General features: G+C 39.7%; 2 protein-coding genes across 7 annotated transcripts in view; one reads left to right on the plus strand and one right to left on the minus strand.

The window, feature by feature from the left end:
- Positions 1-7,761, minus strand: part of abhd2b (abhydrolase domain containing 2, acylglycerol lipase b) — a 10,885-nt gene extending 3,124 nt beyond the window's left edge. Inside the window, exons 1-10 of one of the 3 annotated variants that reach the window (XM_034878183.1) lie at positions 7,516-7,761; positions 7,043-7,117; positions 5,688-5,918; positions 4,261-4,436; positions 3,237-3,404; positions 2,411-2,594; positions 1,876-1,968; positions 1,334-1,435; positions 1,158-1,227; positions 943-1,027 (exon numbers count right to left, since the gene is read on the minus strand). In XM_034878183.1, coding sequence (XP_034734074.1) covers positions 943-1,027; positions 1,158-1,227; positions 1,334-1,435; positions 1,876-1,968; positions 2,411-2,594; positions 3,237-3,404; positions 4,261-4,436; positions 5,688-5,918; positions 7,043-7,117; positions 7,516-7,691 — 1,360 coding nt within the window. In that variant the 5' untranslated portion in view covers positions 7,692-7,761. Of the gene's footprint in view, positions 1-942; positions 1,028-1,157; positions 1,228-1,333; positions 1,436-1,875; positions 1,969-2,410; positions 2,595-3,236; positions 3,405-4,260; positions 4,437-5,687; positions 5,919-7,038; positions 7,118-7,515 lie in introns of all 3 variants that reach the window. The other 2 variants (XM_034878185.1, XM_034878184.1) reach the window with 2 other exon arrangements.
- Positions 7,762-13,042: 5,281 nt separating this feature from the next.
- mfge8b (milk fat globule EGF and factor V/VIII domain containing b) overlaps positions 13,043-23,069 on the plus strand; it is a 24,678-nt gene continuing 14,651 nt past the window's right edge. The window contains exons 1-4 of one of the 4 annotated variants that reach the window (XM_034878883.1): positions 13,043-13,284; positions 20,845-20,967; positions 21,252-21,383; positions 22,364-22,396. In XM_034878883.1, the coding sequence (XP_034734774.1) occupies positions 13,215-13,284; positions 20,845-20,967; positions 21,252-21,383; positions 22,364-22,396 (358 nt within the window). In that variant the 5' untranslated portion in view covers positions 13,043-13,214. The remainder of the gene's footprint in view (positions 13,285-20,844; positions 20,968-21,251; positions 21,384-22,363; positions 22,397-23,069) is intronic. The other 3 variants (XM_034878884.1, XM_034878885.1, XM_034878886.1) reach the window with 3 other exon arrangements.

Here is a 23,069-nt window from a genome sequence, read left to right on the forward strand (position 1 = left end):
TATATAAAAAAAAAATCAAACTGCTTAGTCATATCACATAGCCCTGAAAAATTCAACAAGACTGTCTGGGCAGGGTGGTGTTAAGCAGATAACTGTAACGAGACTTTATCAACACTTAAGACTCCGTCTCCGGTGTCCAACTCCAGACGAAGGAAGGACAATGGGTGCATTTTGCTCTACTCTAGTCTGAGTTGGATTCCCTGTGAGAACAATGTTTTACTGTTCTCCTTCGTGCTCTAGGAAACAACGCAAACATTCAAAACAAAGAAAATATGAGCTGTCACGGCAACACTTTAATTAACCCATCTGCATGTTGCTGTAGAGGAGGAGATCATTCCTGCATACTTCCATTTGACTGTTTTTATAAAAGGTGTGAAATCTTTGTTTTATTATAGGTTGCATTAATGTGGGACTTATTTTTTTAATTGATTCTCTAAGGCCGTCTTGAAAGTTACTTATCAGCCTTTGTCTCTTAATCATCAGTCAAATCAAGTCTGGGTTAAACAAGAAATATCTATATTACTGTACCCCGTGAATTACTGTACATCTAGTCTGGCTATCAACAGACCAAGCTAAGTCTTTTGAGATTGATCATTTGTCTGGGGGGTCTGCTCTGTATTTTCTACTGCACAAGAGGCGTGATCAACGGGCATAGTTCAAATTCCTCTGTACCCAACTTGATAGTTCTTCAACCAATCAGACCAACAATCCGGGTGATGTGCTTTATCAATGGTTGCTGCGCTTTGGTGGCCACCATGTTGAATGTAAACAAAAACCTGCTTGTTGTGGCTTTTCTCTCATCAAAGTGCAATACCCGCCAATCCTGCGCCAGGTGGATAAGCCAGTTTGTGAATGGTCTCTGCTAATTTGTAACGGAAGTAGGACACCAAATGCTCCTCATTATTGACCATTGATGAATTAATCTTTACTATTAACACTAACCTGCAAGTGTGCGTGGAATATCCAGAAGTGACTGGTGAATGAGTGGGTCGTCTGAAGAGTTTACCAGGAGAAGAGGCACAGTGACCTAGAGATGAAACAACAGTTTGTTTCTGAATGACTTCATAATCATCACTTAGTTATTAGCAGTATATTAAAGTAAACCCAACTGACTGTCATATCTATCGAGCTTTCTGTACAAACTTCTACACACTCACGTTCTTCATGTAGTGCACGCAGCTCTCCTTCTCGTAGTACTCCTTCAAGGAGCCGTAGCCGTGGAATTTCCTGCAGTACAAATCATGTGATAGCATCAGTGACAGAGATAAGAGTTGCAGAGATTGTGGCAGCCATTAGCAACCAAATCAAAATACAAAATCTACCCGAACCTTACCTCATGATGCTGTCGTCAATCTGCATCAGAGACGTGGCTGCGTACAGTCTGCCCAGGTCCGCGTCACAAATGTTGCTGGAGTTCAGGCCAAGCAAACTGCTCCTGTTAAACAATACAATAAAAGTATTTAGACAAATCCGGGCAGGAAGCTAAATCTTTGTTTGGCTGGTAAACCCTAGCACCTGTTTGACAATGTCAGAAATGTTTTATAATGCAGTAGCTGCAAGTCATTCACACTGTTAGCCTAATCTCTCAGCATTTGGACCATGTCTAGAATTGATTACTTGTCTATGCTGATTAGAAAGTCCGGAAAGTATTGCCTCCTATGGATGTTTAACTTGGTTCAACTGCAAAAATTAATGTAGAGAAACAACTCAATGAATCTAAAAGAAAGCAAGATCCAAGCTTTATCTTTTTTGCTTTTTGACGTACACACCAGAATAAAGCAATGCCGCAAATAATGTATGATACAATGACACGGTCATAAATTTCAAGGGATTAACACATCTGTAACTGCTGACACTGCTGTTGTGTTTCTCCACCTGTGTGACAGGATGAGCTTCTTCATGTTGTCCGCCAACACAAAGTTGTAGAGCCTCCGGCACTGGTCCCACTGAAGGAATGTTTCCTGGGCCCTACATACACAAACACACATAAATGCATGCACACACTAAAAGGTAAAAAAAAAAAGAAAAACATCTGACCAGCTTAGAAAAAAAGCTTCAAGAAGGGCTAGAGCAATATAACCAAAATCTTCTATCCCGATAAAAGTAATTTCATATCTGGATAATGATATATAGATCATGATCAAGCATGTTTTCTGTTGATTCAATAAATAATTAGTCCATATTAATTAACCACATAAAGCCTATTTTTGCACACAATATAGACCTTTTTATATAGTTTTGACCATACATATGGTCATATTGCCCAGCCCTAGCTTCAAGGTGACCAGTCTTTATGTATATGTATATTCAAAGGTTTGGGGGCTGAAATTGAAGCACCTCTCCAGATATCTAATTAATGCATTATCAATTTTCTTTTTCTGTTTCTTTGTTGGTCCCTCATTCTACCAACCTGAGGGCGCTGTAACCCTGACAGACGGTGACGCAGCAGAGCACTCGGTCCTGGTTGGATTGTTTCTCTCCCAGAAACTTACAGACGATGTTCCCTCCAAGACTGAAGCCCACAACAATCAGCAGCGTCTGAGGAAAAGCTTGTTTGATGTTGCTCACCATTGCCTCATACTCCCAGGTACAACCTGAATGAAAGAGAGACACTTTTACAACTTGGTGGTGCTGATAAATGCTTAAAAAGGTGGAGTCTGTGATTCTAGAGAGCCATAGTTGATATTTGAACTGAACACCCAAAAACAAATACACCCTTCCTTTTTGACAGTCCCTCTTGCTTCCACTGGCCTTACCCCTGTGCCATGCAAAGGCACAAAGAAAATACACAGAATGGCTAGCTAGCAGGCCGTGAGGTGATAATCCCTGAATCTGGCAAAAAATGGATTAGGTTTGAATCCTAGACTCCACCTTTAAGTAGGAAGTTGGATTGTTTTTTTTGTTTTATTTTTGAAACCAAATCATTTGACAAAAGAAGGTTTTATTTAAAGACTGTCAGACTTAAATGCCTCCACCTTTGAATGAAGATCCTCTAGACTTCCCTAATTAATTTTCTCAAGTCAAACACGAACAACAGCTTTTCTCAGTGTATGTTGAAACAGATTGCATTTTCTTGTTTGTTTTGTTTCATTTTGCTTCCCATAATTTTAGTTATCCTCGATTTAATCAACCATCATCAATTATGCAATGAAGTGAACTTTCCCTCTATGGTTTAAACTGTAATATGTAATCACACCTGTTCTTATAAGTCTCCCATGTGATAGTTCCCTCTTTACCGTAGGTGAACATGCGGGGAGAGGTGAGCTCCATGTTGGGCAGGGCACCCAGGTGGTTGAGGACGGCGCAGCGGTAACCCTGCTGCTGGGAGTAATCCACAAAGGTCCGTATGTAGTTCTTCTCACTATGGTTACCGATCCCAGGGCAGATCACCATGGTAATGTCATCTGACATACACACAGACAAACAAGAGGGAACACAAATATAGTCACGTGTAGGTGTAGAAGTGGATGCTGTGTGTGTGTGTGTGTGTGTTGATTTAATTCGCTGCTGAAATGGCATTTTTGCTCTACAGATTTCATTAGAGGTCCTCTTACTAGTGGGAAGATAACAGAAATAATAACAGAAAACGATAATCACTCATATCACTGATATCTTCATCAAACAATAACCTTTAAAAAGGTCCCATGACATGCTGCTTTTTGGATGCTTTTATACCAGCCTTAGTGGTCCCCTTCCATTTCTGAAGTCTCTTTCCTGAAATTCAGCCTTGGTGAAGAAATACAGCCACTAGAGTCAGTACTACAATTAGCTTTCCTTAGTATGTGCCTTTTCTGTGTTTGTAGCTTTAAATGCTATGGGGGGGGGGCAAGGTGGAGGGGACCAACTGCCATGCTTTGCTTGTTTGCAAGCCATGATGTCTCTCCCTTTCACATGGCCGGTGCAAATTCTCTGGGTGGGCAGAGCAGAGAAAGAGGAGGTAACCTTTCCCCTTATGATGTCATAAGGGGAAGATCCCAGATCGGCCTACCTGAGTTTACCTTTTCTCAAAAGATAGAGCAGGATACCCAGGGCTTAGTTTACACCTATCGCCATTTCTAGCCATGGGGGGACCCATAGGCAGGCTGAGGGAACTCATATAAAAAAAAAAATTTTAAACTTATAAAGTGGACTTTTCATGCCATGTGACCTTTAAAAGTATGACAAAAGATCAGTAGTTGTGTAATTAAATCCTAAATATGCTATAAAACCAAAGCCAGCTGCTTTGGTGCTTCACTAGATAGGCCAGTATTTGCCACTGACCTCCTGTGCTGTGGTCTCCACGAGCCTCAAAGAGGTCAAAGGACGCTGTGGCCCCGTCCTGCATTGGGAGGAACTTGCGGACCCCGCAGGGTGTTGGAGTGTTGACACGCCCCATCTTGCCATACAGGGCCGTCTGGAGATGACCACTTTTGCCCCACAATAAGGGAGGAATGTATCTGAAGAGAAGGATGAGCTCCATATTACATTTCACAGCTGTAATCTCCACCTTGAAGATTTGTCAGCCCTGTCTAAGCAAAGATTATTACACTACAGCTCGACACACCTGCCACTCCAACTATAGGAGGAAGCAGACAAATCAGTCATTTTAATAACCAGTCCAACCAGCTATTAAGGTTGACCTTTGGATTCAGCGACAGTTGTTAGAAAGAAGAAAGGTTATCAGGCCTCTATAGGATACTCATCATCTCTGCTTGAGGCTATTGGCTCTTGGCTACATTTGACGCTTCTGGCATTCAAACGCATTCAAATCTGAGACTGAACGGTCATTTCATGATTTGCATTGTGGGTAAATGTAGGCGTTAGGTTTTGCCAACTAAAAAGAGTGAATGCAAAAGATGACATCTCTGGTTTCGTTGCAGTGGTTTTGAGACAGTTTATGTTAAACGTTCTGTTCCAAGTCTGAGAATGTCATAAAAGTGCAATGCTAAATTAGTGGAGGACTCTTTTGAGAGTGAATACCACTTTTCATGAACCTGTAGCCGCTAGAAATTTGGACTTAAGGACAATGTGTGACAGCATAAAGTTTACTCACGGACTAGATTCCTCTGACATTCACCAAACAACTGTTAGTTTTTCAGGTGTAAGGCTGCTCATATGGTCCCTGTCAGCTAACCAACCTTCTATCCGCTCGGTATTCAGAACTTTTGTTGTTTTCGGTTAATTCTGTAATTTTATTTTTAGGTTTGTTGATTTAATATGAAGAATGTTTATGTCTAGTTAACTGTTTCTGCTCTCCCTTTATTTTTACTTTCATGCTATTAATCTATTCTTTCTCCTCACAGTGTAGGAAAAGCCCTCTGCTTTCTTTGCTAAAAAATAAAAGTCCAGTCACAGGTCATCTATGTTTAAATATGAATTCAGTCCAATTCTCTAAGGTCATATTCCCACGTCAACAAGATCTTGTAAATGTCTCCAGGTCAAGTCTGAGTCAATAGTGGCGTGTCCACAGTCATCATGTTTGTTGGGAAACCAGTTTAAGTTCCATTTAGAGGGCTATTTTTCCTCAGTTATTCTGTCAGGTGTTACTTCTTTTCACAGCAGTCTTGAAAAGCCATGCAAGTGAACCTCACACCCGGTATCTCGTGTGATGTAGACTCAAATTAGTCAAAGCAGAAGAAATCTAATGTTCCAGTCTAAGATGCATCACACATCTTTAGAATGGGGACTACATAATCCGAAACACTCACTCTTTGGTCAGCATTGGGCAGGATTTGAAGAGGTAGCGGTTGAGCAGTGTATCCTGGTGGATGATCTCTGGTGGTGATGTGGTACTCTTTAGGTTCAGACAGCGGACAATGATGTAGAGGACAGTTGCCACCGCTGCCAGCTTCATGCCATCAAACATGGCCGGCAGCTCCGGGCCACAGGTGTTCATGTCACCGTCTCCAATGGTGGTCATTGTAGACACAGTAGAGGACCTATGTACAGCCTGTTAGGAAAGCATTAAACTTACATGATATCTCTTGTATTAAGAGTGCTAGTGTTATTTAAAGTAATATGAATTAGCCAATTTGCTCAGATTGAAAATGTACTAATGAAAATAGAATATGAGAAATATATACAGTACTTTATTTCACTATGGTGGTTTGGGGTTCTGCCTTCTTCAGCATGTGTGTAATAGTTACTCTCTTTACAGAGCTGCTATCCCTGAAAAAATATCTGTAGTCTGTGGTCAGTGGAAAGTTTTACTTTCTCATATTGGACTGCCCAAAATGTATAAATAATGGCACTTGATACAAAATATTTGGTATTGGCAGAGGTGGATGAAGTACTTTGATACTTTACTTAAAAAAGGTGGGGTCTGCAATTCTGGAGAAAACATTGCCGATATTTAAACTCAACACCCAAACATATGCACCCTCCTGTTAGTGTTTAGCATCTGCTAGATTTATTGTCACTCTTGCTCCCGCTGCCTTTCTCTATTTATGCATCCACAGGCCTTTCCCCAGTCCTTTGCATAAGCACAAACAGGATAGTGTTGTGTGGCTTGGTCCAGTGTTGAAATACTCCATTACTTATAAAAGTCATTTACTTGAGTCAAAGTACTTATAATGCGGAATTGCCCATTTCAGAATGTTGTGTATATTATTGGATTATAATTAGTGAGGATTTCATGTGTAAGGAATATTTTAATGTTGCAGTTGTAGTGGAGCACTTCCTTTTTTTATCTTAATCTATAATAATACATCTTTTATTTGTTGGATAATTTTGTATTAGGCTATTAATCTGAATCTGTAAAGTAACTAAAGTTAAAAAAAAAAAAACTGTGGAGTAAAGAGTACAATGTTTGCCTCTGAATTCTACTAGGTTAAAATAGCAGGAAATGGAAATACTCAAATAAAGTACAAGTACCCTAAAATTGAACTTAAGAACAGTAATTGAATCACTAGGTTAATTTTCACCAGTGAGTATGCTACAATTCAAGAATACTACTACTAAATTTGACCATTGGAAACTTCTTGAGAAAACGCACTCTGGACCCTTTATATGATATTACCCAGCGGAGAGATGCCCTCTACTGATTTAAACAGTTTCTACCCACTTTGTTGTCTGACTTTGAAGAAAACACAGAGGCTGTGGTCCTCTTCTTTTTGTCCGATGATGCTCACTCCCAGTGCTGGAAAACAAACAGTTAAGCTACTTGTAAAAACGTACAGTTTTTCAGCGTGTGTAGCAATGTGTTTTGTGTACCAAAATTATACACGCCCAGGATACAGTGTAACGTGAATTTGCTGGTATGTCACATTTAGATGAATTTATAATGTGTTAACGACCAAACCGGAACGAGAAAATGTAGACTAGGATAAAATATAATAAAACTAGCATAGAATCATGCTGTGTTTCGCTAAAGTGTCCTTAACGTTACTTCCCCTCTTTTGTCACTCAGGTAAAACTGTTCCTGAATAGGGTCGAGTTGAAGCTGAAGGCTTCAACAAACACAAAAACTACATGGACTTTACGTAAAGTACAAAATATAGTTTTAAAACAGTATACAGAGAACATGTCCGGTCTTACCATCGCTGTTTTTGGTGGTCTGTTCGGGTTCTGGTCGGATCCACCCGGAGTTGAGCTGAACACCGTATGTTTACAGCAGACGAGTGACTGAGTATCAGGAAACTCAGAACGCGTTCAAGTGCTCTTATAAAGCTCCGACTTTTAGATATAAAAGCCAACAGTAAAAAACAACACATTTGAGCGTATTCTTTTTATGGCTTTGTATGTTTGGTTTTCATTACATCCACATTATATCAGTTATCATAGCTTTTGTATAAATTAATTCCTCGCGTTCTGAGTCATGCAACCCATTTCAGCTTCCGCATTCTTAAAGTGTAACTTTGAAATCCGTCAGCACGTAAAGGCAGCATGACAAACAGTGGTGTAGTTTACTTCCCATTTTAGAGAAACACTAACCATTTTACAGTAACACAGATGTCACACACATATGTAGATAGATTATATATAGATTAAGTTGACGTTAACTTACTACCAGATAGGCTACTCCGTTCTTACACAATAGTTTTTTATGCGTAGTGACGACGACAACAACAACAGATTCATTTATTTAGTTATTGTATGTAAAAATTGTGTTTTAATTCTTATACACTCAAATTAGTGCAATAATTTATGTCACTTCAGTTTCCAGTTATCAGTCAGACCCTTTTATTTATTTAACCACTAGAGGGCGCCATCCTCTCATGGGTCATACAATGTGGAGAGTGGTATTTTAAGGTCCCATGACATGGTGCTCTTTGGGTCCTTTTATATAGACCTTAGTGGTCCCCTAATACCACATCTGAAGTCTTTTTTCCACAATTCAGCCTTGGTGCAGAATTACAGCCACTAGAGCCAGTCCCTCAATGAGCTTTCATTAGTATGTGCCATTTCTGAGTCTGTAGCTTTTGAAGAGTAGTGAGGGGGGAAAGGTGAAGGCTGGGGGTGTTGCCTTAACCAACTGCGACTTTGCTCACTTGAAAGCCATGATGTCTCTCTCTCATGTGTGGACAAAATTCTCTGGGTGGGCAAAGCAGAGAAAGGGGAAGTTTGCCCCTTATGACCTTATAAGGGGCAACATTCCAGATTGGCTCATTTGAGCTTTCATTTTGTCAAAAGGCTGAGCGGGATACACAGGGCTTGGTTTACACCTATCACCATTTCTATCCACTGGGGGACCATACGCAGGCTGGGGGAACACATATTAATGTTAAAAAACTCACAGTTTCTAGTAAAATTTCCATGCCATGGGTTTATTAGTATTTATTTTTAGTGACTAAATCATGCGTTCAATATACATTGTTATAACTGATATTTGTGTATCAGTCAAAATTGATCATAGGTTTATTATAGGGTAATGTTTTTATTTTAGGTAATTATGAGAAAAAATGGCCTAAGTCAATACGTTTAAAGACATACATCACATTATTTGATAGCAATTTACCCCACAATTACCAAACTAACATGATATTTCAAATTTAATAAGAATGTGTTGTGAATCACTCAATTAAACCAGGATAGAGAATTTTATTTTATTTTGCTTTGGCTTTTCTTAAAACACACTTTTTTATTTGTTTTTATTTATTTTCATTTTACAAATACAGCCACATATATTTAAAAGAAATAGAGCCACATAGAGTGAGCACTCATTTTGAGTGAAGTTGATCCTTAATCATCTTAAAACATCATACATTGAAAGAAAAAAGTGCAGAAGTACTGATGCATAATGAAATGAACAACATTTGATTTATTTTTTCACTTCGCTAAAGGAGATCTGAACCCAGTCAATCCAGTATTGCCTCTGAGCTAGAAAGCCCACATTTCAGTTTATGTTGTTACACCCATTTAGTTCTGAACAGTCCTTGTCTGCAAAAGCAGCTGTCTGAACTATGACGGACAAAATTAGGTTTTGGTTGGTCCTTTTGCTTGTGCGCTTCTTCCAAAGAAATATTGGCACAGGAATGTACACTACACTCCTTGATCATTTTCACTTCTTTGTATATAAGTGTGAATCCTCATTCGTGTTTCCAGATGGAAGGCAGAAGTGAAAGAGGACTTGGTCTTGTTTTTGTGTGGGAGACAGAAGTGAAAATTCACAGATACAAACCAGTAAGATTTCTAAATTATGTGACACGTTTGCTGAGAAACATTCCCCTTATATTGTAGGCTTAACCACATTTTCAGAAGGTTTGAGTCTACGGGATTATGCCTCGCTCCACATTGAGGATTAGGATCAAAAAGACTTCAGTCACACGACTGCTCCATCTAACCATCATTTACTTCATCCTCTGGCTCAGACTTAGTGAGGGTCAGTCATGAGAAGAAGCTTTGTCTGATAGAAGAGGAACATCAGAGGATGCTGTTATGGATTCTCACCGCATCTGACGGGTACCTCATGCAAACCTACCCACAGTGCACATGACTGTTCTTGTGGTTTCCTGACTGCTCGGATAAAGACATTTTCTCCCTGTTGAGTTTACAGTATAAGGATTTTGCTGACACTCTTTTTCTGAGTAAAGAAAAAGAAACCAAGAAAGATTTATGTATCTCAGCGCACTTTACCATAATCAGAATCAGAATCAGAAATACTTTATTGATCCCCGAAGGGAAACTCTGTGTCACAGTAGCACCAGTAGTAAGAAGACAGAGACGGAGCACTGCAACAGGCAGATTGCACTTTTCAGCGCATGCGCATAATAGAAGCTTTGGCATTTTAGGACACTGGCTACAGGTTAGGGAGGTCTCACTTACACTGTCCCTGATCACCGCTGTCCACATCAACCTTTCACATTTTCTAAAGTATTATTAGACATACACTCAAATATGGTTTTAATAAAATGCACAAGGATTCAAGGAAAAAGATGTTCAATTTTTATTAATTTTAAACTACATTTTACTTTGTCCCCTATTCGAAATTGGGGCCTCACGATTAGTTCATAATGCTGCTGTGTCTTTAAGGTACTTTGAGGCATTCAGTTCACACTGTGCTTTAGTGGTGCATACAGTATTATTGAAAAAAATAATACAATTTGAGTGCCAGGGTCAGCACCTTTTAGTTGTTCTTCATTTTCTAATATAAATGTGGCTGAGGGTGAGAAAACTGTTGATTTTTTACAATGCATGTTATTTTGTTACATCAAGCAGAGAATGGAGTATATAACACATTCGTCACTCCAGAAAAGGAAAAAATAGTGCAGGTTGATTTACTGAAAACAGCCCTTCTTGTAATAAAAGCAAGTATAAACCTGCTTAAAGATGACCTTCCTGTTCATATCTATCATTTAACTTGCTCTCAGTTACTCATTCTCTATGTAACATATGTGCATAAACAGAAGAAGCTTGTACTGTTATGATACTGCTGCTTTAAATTTCCCAGCTTATCCGCAGCTTGCCTTGATATCCTACCAAAATAACCTTCTATATTTACATTTGCATAAAGTTTAAAAGGCAGCAAGAAGAACAAACTTTTAAGACATTTCTTTGACTTCCTAAAAAAAAAAAATATGCCTTTTTATTTCTTTTTTTCTATGTTCCTCATCTTATCAAGTAGGAGTTGAGGTCAACAGAATCCTCTCCTTCCTGTCTTCCAGCAGATTCACCCTCTGTTTGACCTATCGCTTATCAAACTAATGAGTGGGAATATAAGAGGAGCTTGGTATCGCTTCAGATAGCTTTGATGTGAAAAGTCATCTAGGGGGAGGATTTAGTCATTTTTCCTTTTTTTTTTGCTCCAGCATGTGAGAAGAAGGGCTATAGGTTTCACACTGCATTGCTTTAAGACGTGACCATTTTCATCTGCATTTGATCTGAACATGCATGAGAACAGAGAGCTAACCAAGCATGGAGATGTGATTAGAGTAATCGTCACAGTGTAGCAGCCTTTTTCTTCTGTGTTTGAGCTTGCCGCCACGTGGGACCGCTTTGGGATGCATTTAAATCACTTTTGCTTGTTCCTAGGCTACAGAAGCGTACATTTTACCCTGCAAATCAAAATGTGTAGTGTTCATCTGAGAATATTGTTGCTGCTACTGTAAAATGTGTCACATTTTAAACCACAAGAGAAGAAATGTAAAGATGAGAGGCAGAAATACTCTTCTAACACTATGAAGCATGTGTCTTATCCTCTAAATCACGCTTTGGTCTCTTGAATTGGGAGCAGGATGAAAAATTACAACCAAATCACATGCATCCAGGCAAAATGAATCCGGTGAAAAGGTCTTAGACTCTTAGACATCCCTCCCAAACTCAACACCCATTGAAAAGCAGTTTTTCACCTTGCGCCTACTCGGTCCGAGACTACAAAAAACCACTCTAACCCCCTGCTGGATCTCTGCTCGAGAAACGCCCACGGATTAACCTTTTTGGATTTCCACAATAAAACATTGGGTGTAGTCTGCATTTGAAAGAAGGATTTCACACATGTGAATTATCATGGGAATTTCCCCAGAACGTTTTGAGAATAGGCCAACACAAGAAGACATGAAAGATGGATTAATGTAACCGTTACTGGACTGTTTGATTACATGAAGCAGAGCAAATACATTATTTCTACAATTTATCACATTACATAAAATGAAACATAGTGAAACACCACTTTACATGGGATAAACATGAGGCATGTGTGAATGTGCAATCTATGTGAATGTGTGTAAATGTCAAGTGACAAATGAGAGCAAATCACATGTCCTATGTACAATCTTACTTACTACAGCCATCAAATACAATTTGTGGAATTAAAAGTGTAATGAATATTTCATGTTAAGTATAAATTGGTATGTAATAGAAATACTCCGCCTACCTCAGATATGTACAGTAAAACACTTGCACAAATGAGTGTGAATTGGGTATTTAGTTTAACCCCTGGTTTCCTCCTGAACTTGTTAGTGGCGGGCTGCATGATTTTTGTCCTTGTCAGTTTAGAATTTCTACTTGAGTTAAAACAAGGAAATCGTGCTGAAAATTGGGCAGTCCATCTTTCTATTTATATGGTCTGGAGTCATGTTGTTGATAGGCCTACATCTGCTTCTTAGTGTACAAAAATTGTGTGCATAGTTCAATTTTTTGTGAGTAGACATTTGGGAAAAAAAGAAGCATTTTTATCCAGAAGATGTCACATTTTACAATACATTCATCAATTGGTCACCATTGTGTTACCTCCTTTTGTGATAGATGGTGATTTAACTAATAATCTTAGAGTTTACAGCTGTAAGTAACCCCATGGGTCACAGGTGAAATGTGACTGCAACTGACACATTTGGAGAGAAATTTCTTTTCTCTCAGTGTTTTTTATACTACAGATCTTAATCACGACATTTCATTAAAGGAAGCACATTAGCCATAAACGTTTCTTTTTGTTTCCATGGTGATTCACTGCGGTCAGTGTGTGTGTTTGTGTATATGTGTGTGTGTGTGTGTGTGTGTGTGTGTGTAGTTGTGCGTGCGCGCGCGCTTGCGTGTGTGCGCGCGTGTGTGTATGTATTTTTGGTCACCGACAGCGGGAACAATGGGGCGGAGTTACAATTAAACATACAGACTGTGATTGGCTGAGAGCTGGGGTGCACGTGCTCCCGCTCTACTGCTGCTGCCTGGGAGTATAGAGTCGCACAACAAGCTCGAGCCAGAGAAGCAATAACGTCCAATTCGCCGCTGCCCTCCTGTAGTCTCTTTAACTAGCTTGCTAGCTAACTAACGAACTGCAGCTAACGACTGACAACAACTCAGTCATGAAGGAGCAAACAAGTTTTGTACTTGGGCTTCAACTTTTAACAGCGTGCCTGGTGTTTGGAGTGAACGGTAAGTTGCCTCTTTTGTTTTTGTTTACAGTTCAAACCGACGCAGTTCACGTCCATTGCTGATGAGGGGTTGTTGTTTCAGTTAAGTTGTAGCTATGTTAAGTTGCTCTTTCTGTGCTTTTTTCTATTTTAAACTTAGTGGAAATGTAGTAGCCTGGTTAACTTGCTGTTTTTTTTAATCCGCTTATTATGTGTTTGGTATTAATTCTTAGCCTGGCTCCGTCAATTCGTCACCAAAGTAAGAGCATTTCTGCACGTTCAAGCAAATCGTTTGGAATCGATATTGTCTATAGGTTTTGTAACCTTTGGACACTCTTGTTATGTCTGAATGTATGTAACAGAAAGGATACATACGGCCAGTTTTTGCGCAGTGCCCCTTTTAAGGAATATGACACAAATAGGCTGGCTATTATACATTCCCTGTGTTAACCTCATGCCAATGGCAGTTGCTTTTGTTTGCATTTCCAAGCATCATACAGATGTAGGGCAATGGACAAAGGGTACAAATGGCCTGATTCTCCTGCCTTCATTTTCTGCACACAGACCATGGAGAAGTCACATGTCCCATAAGTGCTTTTTGTTGTTGTTGTGATGCTGTATTTTCCAAATGTAAAAATGTTCCAGAGTTTTTTTTTGTTGCACATTGACAACACATTTCTTGTCTGTTGGACTTTGGACTTTTCGAGGAAACATTTAATGCCTCATGGATAAATGTTTAATCAATTACAATTCAAGGATCTTGTCAAGGAGATCTAACAAGGCAATTTAGTTTACGACTGGCTCAAAATCATTTGATTGTAATCTAACTTCGGCGTTACATCTGCTTATGAAATCTTAGGGTTAGTTTTTTTTTTTTTTATTAATCCCCCAGTATCAATAAATAAAATAAATTGTTATGGAACAATAGAGTTGTTCAAAGAAATGCAGATGCTTAACTTGTAACCAAATATAACCAATATTTTTTTTTAACAGATACCCCCAAAAATGTCCTGCCTGTATGTCCATTTCTTTTCCTGTAATGTCCTTATATAAACTTGCATGACAAGAGAGGTTGTTAAATTTCCCCGGTGCATCACTTACACTAATGTTTAACACACTTTTTTTGGGGGGGACTTTTTCCCTTTGTCTGACAGTGACAGTGGATATACAGGAAAGGTGGGAGAGGTGGGGGATGACACGCAGCAAAGGCCAGCAGGTCGGACTCAAACCCTGGCCGCTACAAAGGACTCAGCCTACATGGGGCGCACGTTCTTACTGTGTGAACTAGAGGTCGTCCCTTAACACACTTCTCTTAAACTTTTTTTTGAATTTAAATTGAAACCATATGTAGCCGGAAGAGAAGCACACACATCCCAACATGTTTGTTCCTGGCCGTGGAGAATAGGTGTGGTTGCACCAACCACAACGTTGAGTCACTTTTCTGAATGCAGCTGCCAACACAGGCATGCAAGTGAACTTCCATAACAGCACTTAACAAGACCTTTCCACACTGTCAGGGAGTTGGGGGAGAGGGGACTTGTTGCTGCTGTGTCATGCAACATTTTTGCTGGGCAGAATGAGAGCTGAGCCCGCCCCTCATGTTTACCATTCAGCAGGTTATGACTTACTTATCTGTTTGTTGCTAAGGGGAGAGAAGTGGAAAATAGTGTTCTGGTTAGGCAGCCCAGCCCAGTGTTCTTGTGTCAGTAAGTATGTGAATGTGTGTGTAAGAAATATGAGTGTTTTTGTAGCTTTTCTACCATGTGTCTGTATTAGGTCTTCCCTTCAGGCTGCTGTCTTCTTCAGCACTTATGACTTGATCATTACTTTTCCCACCAAATCCCCCGGGACAGGAATGACCCTTTTTCTTCCTCTTGAATTTTGAAGAGCTCCCTTAATCAATATTTCATTGCAATATGGAGTCTTCTAATTTGGGCTACTTTATTAGTGTCTGTTGGCCCACTTTCCAATCTGCCACTATAAATATTTCACATGCTGTCATGTGAGCTTAAATATTGAGCCAAGGACAAAGTGAGAGCTACTTAAATCCAAGAGCCAGAAATGTTCACACAAAATCTTTGTGTTCATACGATCAGAGAAACTCACTAAATAACTCCATTTAGTTAAAAGCCGTCGATGTGACACTACTCCAGGCTCTATTTTAGTTGAGAAACGCTTGTTGTGTGGTTGATTGCTCATGATGCCTGAGTGTATTTTTAGTGGCTGGCCCCTGTTTTTTTTGTTTTTGAAGCAGTAGCAGATGGCTGTGTTGCTCGGGACTAGCACTTGCGGATTACAAAAAGCTCACCTGCAGCTGGAGTCCTGCTGAAAAGTAGGCCTGCACGATTAATTTTTATAAAATCACAATTGCTACTACCATTACTTTCTTCTGTAAGTTTTAAACATAGATTGTATAAAATATGTGTTAAAGGGCTGCAATGCTCTCCCTTCTTCTCATTGAAGCCTCTGTGTTTACAGGCTTGTGGTGATGCGCAATGTGCCATAGGTGCCAAAGAAATTTGGTACTGCCAATTTTTGTTTTTTGTCACTGTTCATGTGTGCAATAAACATTACGCTTTGTGAGAAAAAATTTATGGCAGGGCATCGTGATATCCTTTCTAAGTGAAAAGAATTGTGATTCATATTTTGCCTAGAATTGTGCAGGCCTCCTTTAAAAAGCCTTGGATAATTTAAGGACTTGGGCAGCCCTGGCCATGGTAAATCCACTTCCTATAACACATGTGCAGGTTCCCCTCTCCTTATGTCAGGAGCACTCAGTAGTGGCAGATGAGCACTCCACAGGTCTCAATTGTCTAATTGTCCTTCCGCACATCCTTAACAGTTGTAACAAGGGCTGGACATGCGAGTGTGACGCAAGCCTCTCCTTTTCTTTCTGGAACGCTGAGTTCCCACACTTGCCTGCCAGCCTGTACACTCCAGCATGCTAGTGTGTGCGTGACAGAGCAGAGGGCAGAGCCTTCCCTGTTTTCAGGCCTCAGGACACATTAGATATGAGAGCACTGACATAACCACACACAGACACACATACACACGTTTGAAACACATGCAACGTCTGCATAACCACCAGGTGTAGAGCAGATGACTGGACCTTGACCTTGTACTTTTGACATAAATTTCTTTTTTAAAGCCGTCTTAAACTCTCTTGGGTGCATTGCTACTGATACTATTTCTTGTCATCTTTGATAACTCAAGAGTAATTCAGATGAAATGAGATTTTAGCCCATGGCGGTGCGCTCTGTATTTTCCTATCAGTAAAATGGCATGCCCTCTCTAAAACACTGCAACCGCAAGAAAGGATTTTGTTTAACACCAAACTGATCAAGGCTTGCCTACTGACTTATTTCAAGCCAATTTTTATCCAAGTGCTGTTTTATCACCGTAACCAGTCACTGTTTTTTTTTAATGATGGCTGCAGTAACTGTCCTCAAAGAGTCCATCCCCACCCCTTTTGTCGTGAAATGATTCCCTTGTCTTCATCCTGAGTCATGGCGCAGAGCTCTTGAATGACTTCCTAAAGACGTTTTTACCCAACAGTCCTTTACTCTTTTGTTGTGATGTCTGCTTAGCCCTGTAAAAGGGCTATGTTTCCTTGTTGCCTATTCACCTGGGCTCTGATATGAGGGCCATTATGTTGACTTAGACCTTTGGTTGATCCTTTCAGTTGCAGCCAATTTAACTTGTTCTTCTCTGAAGCTCCTACAGGAAACGTGCACGTGCAGTAACGTTATGTTTTTTTGTTTGTGCTGCTGCTCATTTGTTTCCCAGAAGTAAACACAAGGCATGCCATGGTCACTCATCCCAGAACCAGCCCCCTGAAGCAAAACGCCAGCACTCGCTGTAGTCATTCTACGAGACTGAGAGCTTTTTTGCCAAGTTGCACAGAAGCAAAAATAGTTCAACAATAAGGTTAATACAAGCTTGCTTAATTGGCTGTATGCAAGTAGTTAACAGACACTAATAATGAAACACCCAAGTGTAATAACTTACTTACTTTTAGGATTATTTTGTATCTTTTGATTTGTTTAACAAATATACATGCGCTGATATGATGGTTTGACATCCGCTGTCTACTTATAGCTTAGGCTCAAGCTTTTGCAGGATCTCATACACTTTTTTAGCAGTTCTCATGAGGACTGATTTATTATGTTGTTCTGGCTCTAACGGCTCTGTGCTTTTTTGTCTGGTATTTAAACCTCATTCTTGGGATGAGGCATCATGGGAAAGGCACAGACCATGACTCATAAGGAGTGAAAAAAGCACAATGCCCTTTGGAAATGGCTTGTCCTGCCAAACATAACTCCACATACCTTTCTAATCTGTCACTGTGGTGAGGACAAAGTGGGGCACCATGTTGGTTACTTTTAAGCACTGCTGTCATTTTGACAAATGCATGAAATGTTTTTTACAGCACTATTAAATTCTGCATGTTGTCAGATGACTCATTGCTTTCGTTATTAGTTATCGCAATTCATATATTTGCGTGTTTACATCAAAACAACGGATATTTTCTTCAGAACTCACCTATGTTTACAGAGTCCACATCCACATACTAAAATAATAAGCATTGACATGCCATGGCTATTTTTCTATGGTGTTTCTTCTAATAAAGGAGTCACTACTTCAGCAACAACCCTTCTTCAGGCACGTGGGTTACTATAGACTGGACAAGCACTTGGCTGCCAGTACTTGATGTATTTTTGGATAGCTGATTCATTGTTTTATAGGCAGCTGCAGCAGCTCAAATGATAGATTTGCTCAAATAACACAAAAGCCTTTCACATTAACAGCTTGTAGTATCTGGCCATGCAGATGTTTTTTTTGTCCAGGTTATTAGAAATGTGAGATCTGTTGACAAAAATAGAGACACATTGACTCTGGAGAGAGATGTGAATGAGATGTGAGAGAGAGAATTTTGAAAATTTAACTTTTCAATGCCGGGAGAATCACAAAAATGAAATTCCACTCACCTGCACAGTGTTGCGCTGGAGGCAGAAATGTTAGAGAGGAAGATCTCACACCAAAATTCTCTGGAAATGTAGTATTTTTTTATCCTGTAAACTGTGGTGTGTGTCAGTTTGAGTAGTCGTTGTTCTGTACTGGTTTCTCAATAAACTAAACTGAAACCACAGCCACAATTTATCTCATACCATATACTCCTGCTTATCTGAATCTGTATTCTTCTGTCTCCTGAAGATAATGGGGAAATAACAAGTCTCTGGTTTTCTTTTGAAACAGCAGTTTACAGTTGATGCAGGGTGGAACAGAACTGCATTCTGTCTTTAATTGGTTGAATTTAAGTTTGTTTTAATTTTTGTTTTGAGTGTGTCATGACCCAATGTCTAATGCAATAGAAGTTGAAATCCCATAGTTTTTCAAATATAGTATGAAAGAAATAAACACAATTTTCTTCATTCCCATGTAATTTTATGGACGTGTTTTTTACAGACAGTGGCATCACTGGGGATTTTGAAGGAGGCTCTGGTGGTTTGACCACTGTCTCTTTGCTGACCACCTTGACTAATGCATCACTAATTTCATTTCCTCAAAAAACATCCAGGATAAAACACCCTTCAGACCACAAGCAATGCTTATAGAGACAGTTTAATGAATTAGGGTGTCTCTCTTATTTCCTATTCTTTGATTGTATTAACTTCATAAGTCAGCAGTAAAATCCTCTGAGGTCATTTATTCACCGTTATTTCTCAGCTTTAAAAGGGTTTTCTGAAGTGAGCTATCTGCCAGTGTAGGAAGGGAGGCTGTGTTCCTTCCAAAGATAAACAGGCAGCAGCTTTTGGATAACTATGTGATGGCGGTGCCAGCCGAGGTTGTTGTGCAACAGTCCCACGAGATATCCAGCGCTTGAAGGCCATGACACTGGATACAGCACTGATAACACTGGACATCCATGGGAAGTGCACTTCAGTGGATAAACAGCCAAACAGGATGTTGGCAAAGTGTATCCCTTTCATTTGTCATTCTCCCTTCTCTCTCAGTGGCCATGCCACAAATCTACTATACAGCCCCTCGATTGCTGGTGGATAATATGTCTAGAGTCCAGATTTTGTACATCAGAGATTAAAATTGAAATGCTAAGTGCAATCTACAAACTAGTATGCTCATTTGTAATATAGTTGATTTTTTTTTTTAATCCTCTCTCCGAAGACCAGCTAGTTAGTCTTTTCACAGTGCACTGAGTAAGCTTTTTTAGAGTGCTCTCATCCTTGACTGTTGTAAAGAATAGGGAATCTATGTGTATTTTGGGGTTATAAAGATGGAGAGGACAGCAATGCACAGAATGTTAGTCTTTTCAAAATAACATTTTCAGCCATGGCCTTGTGGCCACTGTGAATTATACTGGCAGCGAAATAAAACGCCACTTTTCTTTTCTGTAGAAGTTTAAAAAAAAAACTATTTATCTACTCCCATATGTCTACTTAGTTTGAGGTGGAATGAGGTACCCCGCTGCAACAAAAAACGGGGCCAGAGCTCCTTTACAGCCTCAATGGCAGACACTGTGGTACTTAAACCACCAATTTCACACTTGGGCTGTCCAACCTCAATTTCCTTAACAAGTATGTGAATGATAAATGTTAACTTGGAAAAGCCTTCCCTGTATTCATGGCGGTCAAAGGCTCCCAGTTATTCACCTCCTCCATATTCTAAGTGCCAAAACAGGATATCATTACATCTTTGACTTCCAAAATGCTATGTGCTGTATCTATATTGAGTAAAATGTAATTTGTGTGTGTGTTAGATTTCATTTCAGTGTAATCTTGTTAGGAACTAGGCTGCCTCACTCCTGTATCAAAGGCTACTGAATTTCCAATTTTTCCCATTCATTATTTTATAATCAATGTTGTCATAGTTTCCAAAGGGCAGAAATCTCCTTTTGGATTAAAACTCTTTTACTGTAAGTCATAGCTCATAATGAGCTTTTGAAAACCACTACTACCTCTTGATTGCTTTTTCCGATTTCCCTTGTTCCGAGAGATCTGCTGGATTGTCAGGTTCAGGCCCGGCAGCAGTGATGCTGATGGAAGCATCCAGTGTTTGTCTTGTTTTCACAGTGTCATGATGGCTTACTCAGCTGTTCATACCATCACTTCCAACCTGCAACAGCCGATATATTCTTTATTCAGCAGCACAACAAGAGAATGGAAAAGTGGAAAATCTAATAATGGAAGAATGCATGGTTATCTGATGCTCTCTCAGAACACATTTAAATCTTTCTTATTGAAAGCTTAAACTGGTATAAATGTAAAACTGAAAATGGTTCTAATTCATGAGTAGCCATAATCGTTACTCACTCTTTAAATCTAACAAACATCATTTGTGAGTCTTTAAGCCAAAGTCATACACCCAATAACTGTCTTTGATTTCAGTAGGGAAAATATGACCATGGGTGAGGATGACTCAACAATAATACTTTGTGTTTGTGAGGTTATGTGAATCGAAAACAAGCATTATTTTCTACAAGAATAATTTATTTGAACTTGACCCAATATAACTTTTGTTCTATCTTTTTTTTTTGTTCATTTTGTTTTATGTTTTGTCTCTCCAGGTGATTACTGTGAGGTGAATGTGTGCACTAATGGTGGAACCTGTGTGACCGGGGCAGGGGCTCCATTCATCTGTATCTGCCCTGATGGCTTCTCTGGAGAAACCTGCAATGAGACTGAGACTGGTAAGTGATGCCAGTTTGCTGGTTAGACAATGACAATATACACAATGCAATTCTTTATTTGTGATGAGTATGATCCAGTTAGAAAATGTGTATCTTATAGCAGCTCTGAAGCTAAATAGTTATTTTAAATGAGAGCAGAAACAAAGGCTGACCTTAAAGATTATTGCATTTTCTAAACTGTACATAGATCAACCCTATCCTTTTACCTGTTTCCAATTCCTACACGCAACCTATTTTAAACTTGACTCTCTTTCCTTTTGTGTATCTTTGTCCATATCCAAAAGGGCCCTGCAACCCCAACCCATGCAAAAATGACGCCATTTGCGAGGTGACAGGCCAGTCCCGCCGCGGTGACGTCTTCAGCGAGTATGTCTGTAAGTGCCAGCAAGGCTTCGACGGAGTCCACTGCCAGAACAGTAAGTCTGTTCTCTCTCTTGAATCATTTTATCGGGATCATATTAAATAGCTATGAATGTTTCCTGTAGAGCTATGTTATAAATCTGACATTAGGGTTAACTGAAATTCTGATGCAACTGATTATCAGTCCTACTGGGTCATATTTGGATATTTATATCATGATCCATGGGAAGTTGTTCTGTTTTTTTATGTGTAAGTATTTTTATTGTGGCCAGAATAAAAATGTTCAGTGTATTTAAACAAATAGATGAAAAGGCTGACCATGAAGGATGAGAAAGAATCTCATAACAGCAAAATGTCAAGCTCAGTGGGCTTATCTCAGATGCCATCTTATATCAACAAAACCTTTCTTGGCTTAATTTCTCTTCCTAAAAGTGTAATTTAGATTGTAAGTGGTGCAATTTAAAATTATAATTTTTATGTTGGAGCAAATATTAATCTTAATCATTAGTCTTGATCCTTCTCATCACTGCAGTACATCCTTACTACTTTCAGCTACAGCACACCACATTAAAGGTCTAAGTGTTGCAGATATGCTAGTATCCCTCTTTGACAGACTCCAGATATGCATTCCTGTGCAATTACCTGGCAAGTCTAACGAGGTCCCTTTTAATCTGTTTAACCCAAGACACACTCACATGGAGACAGCTGCTGTGAGTGGTGGCTACCCGACAGCCAGCTGTCGTCCTTATGGGAGCTTGATTTACATGTCACTCAGACCAGGTTGGTTCACTCTGGGTCAGCCTGAAAGAGAGAGAGAGAGAGAGAGAGAGAGAGGCAACGGTGGGAACATGTGCTGTGCTCTTCCAACTGCCTCCAGCCGTGCACACAAGACAGATGGCTACTGTTTGCTCAAGAAGGCGGCAGAATAACAGTGGCCAAGTGTGCCCAAAGAAGTGATTTAGCAGGAACGAAGTGGGACTTTTAGGAAAAGCCCTAGTGCATTGTTTGTTTGATCATGTATGCCTTTTGATTCTAGGTGTCCAAGGGGCAGAATTAAATTCAAGAAAAGGTAACTGTGCGTGTGTGCGTGTGTACGTGTGCGTGTGTACGTGTGTCCCCTTCTTGGATCCAAGTGCTCTCTGTTGTCTTGGTTGCATGCGGAGGCACACACACAAACTGCACATACTCATACTGTACACACACAAACATACAGCACAAAGTCACAGACAGAGAAGCTGCTGAGTTCAGCACTATTTCCTGAGAGATGATAGTGATATCTCCTTGATTATGAGTCAAGCTAGCCACGATACACCGCCTTTTTTTATCAGTTAACCCACACAGACCTGAAAGCTTCCTTTTACACAAAACGATGTTGTTCAAATCCCTCATGCCTCATCAGTTTAACTACAGTATATTATTTGCCTTCTGAAACAGTCTGTGGTTTCCAAATTACCATCTATTTTAATCTATAATTCTCCAGTTCATATATATGCAAACATTATATCTTGTTTTTAGTTTTTTTTACTTAGCTTTGCTGCCAGAATTATAGTCCTCTTCAAAGTAGGCATTTACACTAATTAGATAATACCTCAAGGATAATGATGACGGGAATTTATTTGACCGTGTTCTTTTAAAAAAAAACCCTGAGGATTACTGGGTCAGTGAAGTGCCCCTCCATTCACAGCTGTGTGTGTGTGTGTGTGTGTGTGTGTGTGTGTGTGTGTGTGTGTGTGTGTGTGTGT

Source organism: Etheostoma cragini, chromosome 8, assembly GCF_013103735.1.
Source record: "Etheostoma cragini isolate CJK2018 chromosome 8, CSU_Ecrag_1.0, whole genome shotgun sequence".
In the NCBI taxonomy this organism is placed as follows: Eukaryota; Metazoa; Chordata; class Actinopteri; order Perciformes; family Percidae; genus Etheostoma; species Etheostoma cragini.